At 37.7% G+C, this 12,653-nt stretch overlaps 1 protein-coding gene across 1 annotated transcript; it reads right to left on the reverse strand.

The window, feature by feature from the left end:
• Positions 1-2,536: 2,536 nt before the first annotated feature.
• On the reverse strand, positions 2,537-11,664 carry RP1 (RP1 axonemal microtubule associated; the record flags this gene model as incomplete). Its single annotated transcript, XM_080694025.1, has 3 exons — positions 2,537-8,109; positions 10,182-10,353; positions 11,047-11,664. 3 exons carry the CDS (start codon positions 11,662-11,664, stop codon positions 2,537-2,539), a joined length of 6,363 nt encoding a protein of 2,120 aa, XP_080550151.1.
• Between the last annotated feature and the right edge of the window lie 989 nt (positions 11,665-12,653).

Raw genomic sequence — 12,653 nt, forward strand, 5'->3', positions numbered from 1 at the left:
TCAAAACATATGCATCATGCTTTTCTTTTTTTTTTTTTTTTTTTTTTTTTGCAGTACTAGGGATTGAACCCAAAGCCATTCTACCTCCAAGCAACACCTTCAGCCTTCTTTTTTTTTTTTTATTAGTATTATTCTTTGAGTCATGATCTCACTAACTTGCGGAAAGCCTCACTAAGTAGCTGAGGCTTACCACAAAACTGTGACCCTCCCAAATATTGTTTTTACAAGTGTACATCACCACATCCAGCTGTTGTTTTGAGTGATTTCCCCAAACCCTTTAGTATGCCTAAATGTCACATTCTTTCCAAATAAAAGAAAAATAATCTCCTTGTCTCTCTACACTAAGGAATGAAAACCAACTTTTTAAAACATTTTACCCCTTCTTCTTCATGTGAAAAAAAAAATAAGATGTAGTAAAAAATCATTAATTTTCAAGCCTGGAAGACCAATTTCTAATATTGACATGATATCCACTATATGCCAGTTATGAAAGTAATCTTCCCCCCTGCTCCTGAGTTCACACACTTCTTATAAAAAACAAAAGGCCAAATTCACATCTTTATGGAAAAATTGCATATAATAAACCTATGTGTAGTATAATGCTGGTATAAAATAGGCACAAATTAATAATTTCCCCTACAATTTCCTTAGAACTTATGCCTAACTTATGCCTTATTTCACTATAATTTATCACTGATTACTATAGAAATTCACACATTATAATTTCCACAATTAAATTATAAGAGGGCATCGCTTAATGTAGAAAAGGCATACTCCATAAAGAGGTTCTCAGCTGAAGTAGTGATTTATAATTTTTATGGTCTTATGACTCACGCTAAATTGAAACAAAATTAATTCTTTAACTTATTTCTCAATGCCAATTTTGCTTTTTGTTTTTTTGTTTTGCAGTACTGGGGATTGAACTATGGCATTCTTCCTCTGTGCTACAACCTGTGCCGTATTCCCCTACCACCCTACCCCACCCCACCCCGCAGGTACTGGGGATGGTACCCAGGAGCATTCTATCTCCAAGCTACACTCCCAGCTCTATTTTTTTAATTCTTTATTTGAAAACAAGATCTCACTGAGTTGCCAAGGGCCTAAGTAGCTGGGGCTGGCTTTGAACCTGCAATCCTCCTATCTCAGCCTCCCAAGTATTGGGATTTCAAGCATGAACCATCACTCCCAGCTTGCCAATTTGCTATTTTTGCACCTCCATGTGTCACTCCAAGAACATCAGTAATTCTGAGTTACTTCTAAACAACAGACTTGGATTTTCAAGTTTTATAGAACTCTTTTTCTATATACTCATCATATACTCAAAGTAAAGCACTCAGGCAATATGTCTATAATCAAAACAATTTATGGCTCATAGTCTAGTCCAGCTTATTTATGCTCCAGGGCAGCAATATATTTTTATTTCTATCAAGTTGTGTTTTATTAAAGCAGATAAACATATAAATAAATCTATGAAGTTCTTCACAGCAATTTTAATTTGAAGAGAATTTTGGAGTCACCATTCTTTTCTTTCAGGTTAACTCATTCCAGCTTCTTTAGTTTTCCATCATAAAAAAGTCTTTTTTCCATTTTTCAGACCCCTTAAGATTTCTTAAAATTTTGCCAATATTCAAAAGATCATAATTTCTAGGAAAAGTACAAAGAATCAGTTTAGTGATTGTCTTTTTTTTCTCCACTCTTAAGAAAATGGGAAACCTATCCCAAGAAAATACTTGCAACTTCATTAGATAGATGTTTTGAGCAAAGTGGACTCAACACACTTGGCACAAAACATTAAGAGATGGGGGTGAAGATCTTTCAATCATACCTTTTATTAATTAGAATTCCACCAGGAATGGTGACACATGCTTGTAATCCCAGTGCTTAGGAGGCTGAGACAGGAGGATTGCACAGGTTGAAAGCCAGCCTCAGATACTTAGTAAGGCTCTCAACAATTTAGTGAGACCCTGATTCCAAATAAAGTATAAAATAGGTCTGGGAGTATATAGCCTGGAGGTAGAAAAGCCCCTGGGTTCCACCCCCAATTCCACAAAAATAAATAAATTAGTTGGAATAAATGAAGTACTTTAAGTTGATATTTATTCCATTTATTTGCCAAGTCACCAATACATTCAATACATATAAGAAAGTTGCCAATATAAAAGGGGGGAAATACAATATAAAAGGGGAGAAATCCTGTTCTAGGCATATCTTTGAAATCCTGGGAGAAAAAAATTATAGACATAAGAAATTATTAAGTTCAGAGCATTACTTAAATTGTTGGGAAAAGAAAGAAAAAAGAAATAATAAAAGATCCGGTTATCCAAGGGTAAGCTTTCTAGGGTAAGCTCATTTGAGAGAGTAGAAAATTCTGAGGTTATCTAGTCTATATGTCCATCCCAAATTCTTCATCCTATTATGGAAAAAATGTTAATTAACTGAGGAAAGTGATGTGATACAGAAATTATAAATCATCTTGTTCATTACTGCTTTCAAGATCAGTTAAATTTATATTTTCCTCCTCCCAAATGAAACATTTTCACCAAAAAAAAATATAATGTATTTCTAATATATTTATGTTGCTAATATTTAAGGAGATTTCAACTTGGCAATTATATAACAGGCAGGTTTGACCAAGCTGCTTAAAAGAGAAACTACAGTTGATACTGCCCCTTACTAGGTTTAGATTTGTTCTTGAGTTCTGGAACCTGTTACTTAGTAAGCTGTTAGTTTCATCTACTGTTTTAAAGACACCATTTGTCCAACTGCTGGGGCTTTGGGCTTTTAAATTCACATCACTCACAACTAACAATGATATGTGCAAAAAGCTAATACAAAATCTCTTTTTTAAATATGATTGAAATTTCTTTACATTACTTTCTTCCTCTAAGTACAAGTTAATTATTTTGGGTCCTCTTTTTTTATTCCTGTCAAGCACGTTACTGAAATAAAGGCAGTCAAATGGATCACCAATGGCACTGTGAATAAATTTTCCCATACTTGCTTTATTCCTCTTATCCCTGAACATGTTGTTTGATTGTGGCAAATATGGGTATATTTTCATCCATAATTGAAAACTCAAGGAATTCTCAATATCAGAATATTTACGATAAACAAATCCTCGATCTTCCTCATTTAAAGGTTGGATAGTAACAGTAAGTATTGGACAATGTTGACCACAAATGGCATAGAGTTTATCCAAAGAGTCACCTTCCTGAAGTGCACCATGAGTAGTACTACTGCCAGCTAATGGTTGGGTTCTGTTAGGTAATGGCTGGGTTTTAATAGTATCACCAGAGAAAGGGTGGACTTTGTTACCAGCAGACGTAAAGGTCTGAGTGACAGATGTGCATACTCTTTCTGACCGATGACTACCCTTCTCCTCGGCATGGTGATTTGGTATTCTTTCCTTGGCAAAGGTTTTATTCTGACCATGTACAAAATCCTCACAAAAAGGTTCAGAGTCACTACAATGAGGCAAGTTAAAATAATTGCATTTCAGTTCAAGGGGTTGAGTCAGTTCCTCCAGCTCTGAAGAGGATAGTTCAGTCATGGTTGGGCCTGGGACCAAGTTTCCAAAATGTGAATATGGTACTTCACTGCTGTTATTATCAAGTAGGGTATCAACTGATGTGGTGTCTGCATTGCCATACATGCCAGGGTTTTCAGATGACATCCTTAACAAATGATTTTCTCTTAGGAGCCACTTGCCTTTGTCAATCAGTTCTCCTTCCTCTCTGTCTCTAAGAATCTTGTTACAATCATTCTGTTTTGTACCATGTTCTAAAATGTCACCCCCATGATAACTGTCTTTCATATCATTAACACCACATTTTCCCTCTCTTTTCTCCTGGAATTTCTGCAACATAGGTGAACTGATAGGTATCTGTTCAGAAGAGCCAACCGACTGACCTTCAAAATCATAAACACTTGCTTTCACAGCACATGGAAATTCTGCAGGATTAGAAGGACAAACTTGAGATCTGTGTATAGATCCAGGAAAAAATGATGGTTTAATAATCTCTGCTTTCCCATAAAGTTTTTCTATTGTCCTTTTAACAAATCCTTGATGGTTCTCTCTCTCCTGGGCAATGTCATCACTGTCATCACTGGCTGTTTTATGTGGCTGTTCACTCTCACTTTCTGTTCTATAGTCTGACCACTCAGAAGTCACTGGGCTTTTAAGGCATTTTTTAAAATCGAGAGAGGACTCTGAATAACATCCAATTTCCATGCTTTTCACCATCATTTTAACTTTCATTTTAGGTTCTTCTTCACTGATCTCCTTTTCATTATTTTGCTTAGAATCATAGCAAAAAACTAAAGATGGTGGTGTCACCTGATTCCTACTGTTCATCTCTGAAACTACACCATCCCTTCTTTCTTCTATAATATCCCTATTAGATAAATCTATCAATTCCAAATTGTTATTGGCCTCTAACAGTTTCTGGACTGATTCTTCAATATCTTTCTCTCCTGCATTTACCTTTGTATTACAGACATAAGTATTTTGGTTTTCTAATTCATCAAATGATTCCAATTCTGAAATGTTATTCCCTTCGCTAGATGTTATACTGTTGGTTACTGAGCCTGGTTCTTCAGAAGTCTTTGATTCTTCTTTATCAAAGGATGTACTTTTATCCTGAAATTTCCTTAGCAAACACTTTTTAAATTCATCTACAGAATTATGCTTTTTATCAAATTCTGAATCAGTTTTACTTAAAAATAAGCCAGAGGGACTTAAATTACTGACATTCTGATATGATACTGAAGTAATAAAGCCATTTTTATTTTTTTCTACCAAAATAGCTAGGTCTTTCTGAACTTTATCATCTCTTTTGAACTCTTCAGTTACTTCCAAGTCATCAGTATATCTGTTTTCTCTGGAATTTAAAAAGTCAATGGTATTGCATGCTCTGATGGGACCATGGGTCTCAGCAGTTGAGCACACTGCCTCATACATACCACTCTCTTTTTTAGCATAATCCTTATGAGAAAACACAGCATTATTATGTGAACAGACCTGCCCTAGCAAACAAGCCTTTTTTGTGGAGGTATGATCTATGACACAACCATCATTAGGAAAAGTCACTTCACTGGGGTTACAAATCTCTCTTGGAAGGTAAGTCTTGTTCATAGCACACATCTCATATGAAGAAGGACTCATCTCTGAAACACAGAGCTCAGGGCCACAGGCCTCACTGACAGAGTAACTGCTATACAAAGGAATTGTCTCTGTTTCTTCGTTTGCACTGCACTTATGAACTCTCTGAATGTTGCCTGTGGTACAATTTGCAGACAGATCTACTGAAACCATCCCTTGTTCTTTCTCACTGGGTCCAATGCAATGTGTGGCTGATTCCATTAAGTTGGCAATAGCAACCTTCAAGTCATCAGCTTCCTCTGTGCTGGCAATGTGCTTTAGAACCTCCAACAATGCAAGTGTTTCTGAAGACCTGCTGGTAATTTTGTGAGCATTACCTTGACAGAAGCTATTCATACTTCCCTTTAGATTTAGCACCAAGAGCCAAGCTAAGAGGAGATTTGTGGATGGATTACATATTGCAGAAGGGAAGGAAACATCTGCAAGTGAACTTGGTATCTGAACAGCTCCATTCTGAGTCTTGTGTACACCAGGAGCTGAAGCTTGCAGTTGATGTAGCAATAGGACTGGTAAGAAGTCTTTTGGAGTATTCTCTTCCATAGGATCTACTTGAGTGGCAGCCTCTACACTTTGTCCTTTTGTAGATAAGTTTATTTCTTGGTAAACAAGGCTCATTTCTGGTCCTGACTTTTCAGTAGGTATCTGATTTTTAGTATTATGATCATTAATAGCTGACTGTGACAATGTACAATATTCATGCACAGAAACTAAGTAAGCATCATCCAGAGAGCCAACCTGACTGTCACAGAGATCTTTGTTAAATTCTTCACTACTATCTTTGGCAATAAGAGGTTTACCTACCTCCTTTGATACATTATCTCCTCTAAATCTGGTACTTTTAGATATGTGCTTATTACTTCTCAGAACAAAATTATTTCCTTTAACAGAATTTTTATAAGACTTATTTCCTGCAAAATCACTATTAAAATTTACCACACTTCTTTCATTTTTGCACACTGAAGCTGACATTCTAGGTTCTAGAGTTGGATATGGATTTATGTTCTGCAACCATCTCTGTATATATTGAACTGAATAATGGGAAATATCCCCAGTAAAATCAGCTTTTTTCAAAGCTAAAGAATTTGACCTAGTTGTTGACTGTTGTTTATTTATAATATTATCTGATTTCAATTTATCCTCTTTTTGTGTTTTCTGGCTTTTTAAAATTATATGTGAGTCATTAATTTTTGAAACTAAACTTTTTTTAGCCATTCCTCTTGAATTTCCAGATGCCACTTCTGCTTGAAACTGTGGACCATAAAAAACTTCTGGTTTCTGTTCAAGGTGGTTAATCACATGAAATGAACTTTGGTTTTTCAAAGTACATTTGTAATTTTTAGATTGATTATGAAGAAATACTTTATCTCCTTGACCAATTCCTCTTTTTTTAGGTCCTCCTATGCTTACTTTTTTTAGTGGTCTAGATTTCTTTTTGGCTGAAAGTCCTTGAATCTTAGAGTTTTTAATAGTATTTAATTTATATCTATAGAAATTCTTAGCAACCATAGGACTGAGATTATTTTTGGAACAAAAATGATTTGATTCCATTACTGTATCACTTGTATGGAGGTCTTCCTCACAAAGCGTCCCTCCTTTAAGGAGGCTGTGTGAATCTTGCACTATGGTTTCCTGTGCAATTCTACCTCTCGTGTTTATTCTCTCAATATTATTGGAGATTCCTTTAGTTGTAATTTCCCCATCCTGATTCTTGGAATTTATGACTTGCTGTTGAGCTTTCTTCTTCTTTTTTCTGGCAACAGATGACAAAATCTGCTTTCCATTTTCTGGAAGTTCTATTAAATCACACTGAGAAAATTCATTAATTAGTTTGTCAATTCTTGTGGTGACAGAAGATGATCTTGCTGAAGCTGTAGTCTCAGAAATAATTTTTTCAGTTCCAAGGTTGTTACTTGAAGAATTAATTGCATTTCCTGAAACAGTACTGAATCTACCACTGGTGTTGTCATAAGTTCTAAAGTTCTTGATACCAGTTTTGTGGTCTGATATTGCTCTATCAGCCAAACTTTCTTCCACAATTGAGTTCTTGGATATAACTGATGGCACACCATTGCTATGAGACATCTTTAACATCTTCTGACTTGAAATTTCTATAACACCAGCACTTACTGCACTTGACTTGAGGAATCTGCTTTCTGTTTTTCTTTCTAAAGATGATTCCATCTGTTCACTGTTATTGATCGGAACAAGTACAGGTTTGTTAGATACTGATGACATTTTACTACAAGAATGTGTGAACATGTGATACTCAGATTTATTTTCCCCACTTTGCCTTTCTTCACTATAGGAAAACTGTTTCTCTTCAACTTCTGTTTCAGATACCAGGGTCATACTCCCTATCATTGATTTCTTTTTTCTCACCCTCCTTGGTCCAGGTGTAGGAGGCCTATAAAAATGATGCCTCACTTGAGTTGGAGTTCCCTGTATGTTATCTGTGTCCACAACAGCATTCTCCCAACTAGCAGAACTGCAGGTTTCAGCCTCCCGATCTGTCATTTCAGGATTTATTTCCTCTGCCAAACTGCCCTCTTTATTATTGCCCGAGACATCTGCAGACAGTGAACATGCTTCAAGCTTTAAGGTAGATGACTGATCATCAGTTCTTCCTGGAAAACTTCTTATCTCACTCTTTTCATCATTATTATAGAGATCAGCTCTATTGAGAGTGGTTGTCCACTTTATGGTTTCCTCCTCTTTTATCTTGAATCGAACTTTCATCTCAACTGTCATAGTACCATCTTGATTAAAAATAATTGACTTCTCAATATCATCTTCAGAAGGATATATTGATAAGTTCTGAGAATGTTTTTCTAAGGCCAAGTAATTTTCAGGAGCAAAAGAACAGTCTGAGTAGCAATCATTATGATGTGTTTTGTCAGAAGAAACAGAATAAATCTGGGATCTTGGGATTGAAGGTCTATGTGTACTCACTTTCAATATTTTAAGAGTAAATGATACCCACATCAAAATACAATGTTGCAGGACAGCAGTTATAAATTTCCAAGAAAAGAGGCAGCAAAGAAAGAAGAAAAAAATAAAATAATTAGTACAAAAATATATTTTCTGCATTTCACACTAAAATGTTACTTATATTTCTAAACTATATTAAATGATTCTTTGAGAAAGCTAACTGTAGTATCTCATACATTTCTTCAAACCACACTTAAGAAAACTTTGTTCTCTTTTTTTTTTTTTTTTTTTTTTTGTGGGTCTGAGGATGGAACCCAGGGCATTCAACCTCCGAGCTACACCCCCTGCCCTATTTTTTATTCTTTTTTTGAAACCAGGTCTCACTGAGTTGCTAAGGCCTCACTTAGTAGCTGAGGATGTTCACGAACTGCGATCCTCCGGTCTCCGGTCTCAACCTCCCAAATGCTGGAGTTACAAGTGTGAGCCACCATGCCCAGCTTTTTTTTTTTTTTTTTTGGAGGTACTGTGGATAAAACCCAGGGGCATTCTGCCATCAAGCTACACCCCCAGCCCTATTTTTTTTATTCTTTATTTTAAAACAGAGTCTCATTGAGTTGCAAAGGGCCTCACTAAGTAGCTGAAGCTGTTCGTGAACCATGATCCTCCTGTCTCAGCCTCCCAAATGCTGAGATTACAAGCATGTGCCACCACTCCCAGCTTTAGTTCTATTTCAGTACGGAGATTCACAGAATTTTAATTTTAGTGAATTTGGTAAGGCAATTTTAATAAACATATGAAGTAGAAATTGCCAAGATTGTTTTAAAAAATAGCTTTTTGTTTTGTTTACCAATATTAAAACTGTAGTCTAAGTACTGCTTATATATTTAAGCAACTAAGCAACAGTGGTACCATATATATATATATGAGATGGGAATCAACATCAGAAACATTTTTAGTATTCAAGACTGGATTAATCAAATAATATCTAGTATTCACTTTGTATGATCATTTTGCTTAATATGTAGCACAAAAGAGAACAGAGTTAGACATAGGCCCAGACATTACTTTTTTAATGCACTCCTGCTTCTTAAATTCAAATTCCTATTAATAGCCTGCATAGATTTGTACATGCTCCCCATCAATTTATTGTCTTTAGTATTTCAGAGCTTAAACCTAAAAATATGTTTTATTATTTTTGGTATTATTTTTCCTAGGATTATAAATGAAAATGACTCACTCTTAATTTTTTTAAATATAATGTAGCAAACCCCTCCGATTCTCTAAAATAAGCAAAAAATCATAACACAGCCAATATCAGATACAAAATAATAAATCACTTTAGTTGTAAAGTGATCAAGGTGAAATTATACTGCCACATGCAATATATATTGGCAACCTAATGCTTACAAAATAGTAGCATTAATAATAATCTATTGAGCATATCCATGAAATAATTAAATGCCAAGTTTCACTCACATCAGCAAAAATTAAGAGTGATTAGTAGTTCTTAAAATGCATATTATTCTGTGTTAAAAAAGAATGAAAATTAAAATCAAGTATAAATGGCCATCAGTATGTTAGCACAGTTCTCCCCTACGCAAAGGATAACGTCCCGTCATACAGTAGATACCTCCTAAATTGCCTGCATAAACCTTTTTTCAATAAATAAAAGGTGGTTTCATAGGTTGATTTGAAAAAATACAGTCCCTGTGCTAACCTGTGCTAACCTGTTGAGCTCAGCTTCAAATACTGCATACTACTATTTAGAAAAAACTCTGCAACTAACAGAGTTGTCACAGATTTCATAAAATTCTTCTCCAAAGCAAAAATTCTGGCATTTTGATTTAGCTAGATATTTGATTCAAAAGCAAAAAAAAAAAAAACAACCAACAAAGCACACCTCATCAGCTTATCAGTGATTTGAAAAAGCTTTAGAAAATTACTAATCTCTGACATTCTAGAATGTTTTTAATCTCATTATTTTCTCTTCTGTGATAAAGTTGATCATTTAAGCATGATTTGTTTGTTCGCGAGGCAAAAAAAAATAATCTCAGGCCTAAATATAAAGCCAATATATTTGTAAGTGACTTACTCTTTCTACTTTCTGCTCTAGCAATTCCCTTCCGGTGTACACGATGAGAGATCCCTGGTAATCTAGCAGGAAGCAAGTACTTCTGGATATCATAATTTCCTGGTTTAAATGGCTCTTTTCCTGCTGCCACCACGGCTCCAGAGCTCAGGATCACTGCCTGGAGACTGGGAACCTAGAAGAAACCAAAGAGTTATAGTCCTTAAATGAGCAAATTTTGTTCATTTCATGTGGTAATTTTATAACTTTAAGACACTGAATAACTTCTCAGGCTTGAAAGAGATAATCTCCAAGCATTTTCTTAGGCAAAAATGATAAATACAAAATAAGTGGAAATACAAAACACAAAGGCAGGGCGAGAGGTGTGGGTCCAGGGACCCAACAAGCCTATTTAGCCTACATGCTCTTGAGAGACAGGCTGGTATGCTGACATGACTAAAGAAATTTTAAAGCTTTGTGACATTTCCCACCAAAGTTTGCTGCTGCTGCAGGCAATTGCCTACCCAGAGCAATCTGGGAAGGGGTCCTGTGGACAAAGCAGGACACAAAAGGTGCCCTCTTGTGGACGTGCTGCAGACCCTAGCAGGGACCCAAGGAAAATGTTCTCCCTAGCTTGGAGAACTACTCCTGGTTTCTCACTTCCAAGAACTGTCAAGGCTGGATTCTCGATTCTGTGCCAAAACTTAGTAACTCAGTGCTCAGGAAAGGCAGAAGGGAAGACGAGGGGACCCTCGAGCTTGATGTTCCGTCAGATTCTGTTCAGAAAACAAAGATGCCATGGGGGTGGGGCAGGGAACTCGACACGCGCAGACCCAGGCTTCCTTCTAAGGGCCACCATTCCCCGCACCGGCACCGACCCCGCGCTCACCCTCCTTCCATCCGTGGCATACAGCTTGGACACCGGCCGGCGCAGGACCTCCGTGAGGTGCTGCAGAAAGGCCTCGAAGCTCTGCGTGACCCTCCGGCTCAGAAGCACCGCGCACCTGGTCTTTGGGTCGCCGTTCTGGAAGACCAGCAGCCTCCGCGGCGCGCGCGGCATGCCGGGAGCAGCAGGGGCGGGGCGCGGCGCGTGCGCGTGCGCGCTGAGGGCGCGGCTGCTGAGCCAGGGCAGCGGGCGCTGCCGGGCCTTGTCCAGGTCCACGGGCTGCACCTTCCTGCCGTGCGAGCACAGGTAGGACTCGCCGTCCTCCAGCTCCTCCAGCCTGGTGATGCAGTGCCTGCCCCGCGGGGTGCTGATGTTCCTCACCCCAAACGGCAGGGGCACCTTCCGGGACAGGCTGTCCAGCAGCGCGTCGAAGCTCTTGAAGGAGCGGGCGTTGACCACCACCCGGACCCCGCCGAACTGCGGGTCTCCGCTCTTGTAGAAGCTGATGCGTTTGGCCACGACCGGATGCGTGAGGCTAACGTGGCGAGGGGAGGAGGCCTGGCGACCTTCAGAAGAAGTCGGATGCATCTTGGATACCCCAGTGGAAGGAGTCTCGCTCATTTTGGTTGAAACCTAGAAAGAAAAGAAAATTATCTCCAGAATTAACAGCACCATAGAGAATACTAATAAAAGTAGTAAACATTCAGGATAGTCTTAAGATTTTATTCGATCATTCTGCCTGCCAATTTTGAAAGATACTTTCAAAGGACTTATGATAAAAAGACATAAGTAAAACAGTTAAGTAAAAACGTTGATAATTTTAAAAAATCAAAACACACTGAGATTCCACCCAACTCCGATGAGAATGGCAGTCATCAAGAACACAATAATAAATGTTGGTGAGGATGTGGGGAAAGAGGAACTCTTATACATTGCTGTTGGGGCTACAAACTAGTAGAGCCACTATGGAGATCAGTGTGGATGTTTCTCAGAAGATTGGGAATGGATCCACCATCTAACCCAGCAATACTACTCTGGGCAACTCCCCCAAAAAGGGAATTGAAATCATAATATCATAGAAACACATGTATATCCATGTTCACAACAGTACAAATCACAATGACCAAATTATGGAACCAGCCTAGGTATCCATCAATAGATAATTGGATGGCAAAACTGTTGTATATTTGCACAATATAATTTTTCTCAGCCATAAAGAAGAACAAAGCTGTGCTACTTGCAAGAAAATGTATAGAATGTGAGAACATTATGCTAAGCAAGATTAGCCAGTCTCAATAAACAAATAGTTTGTTTTCTCTTGAATGTGGAAGTTAGAATTTCGGAAACAAGGGTAGCATCAGGTAGAAGAGTAGAGACTTCAATGCAGTAATAGAGGGGTTTGGGGAGGGAGGAGAGGGGCAGAGGCATAAATAATGTAGATACTGAAACAATGTAACATATGTGTCCAAAGTTAGCAATTCCAATCTCAAAGACTTGTATAGGGAAGGGGAGGGGGCAGGCCCTAGGGGGAGGAGCTTCAAGAGTTATGTGTATATATGCTTCTATCACTCTATACCCAATTGTGATGTATAAATACAGTGCACCAAGTA

The sequence above is a fragment of the Muscardinus avellanarius genome (genome assembly GCF_963383645.1).
Source record: "Muscardinus avellanarius genome assembly, chromosome: 4".
In the NCBI taxonomy this organism is placed as follows: Eukaryota; Metazoa; Chordata; class Mammalia; order Rodentia; family Gliridae; genus Muscardinus; species Muscardinus avellanarius.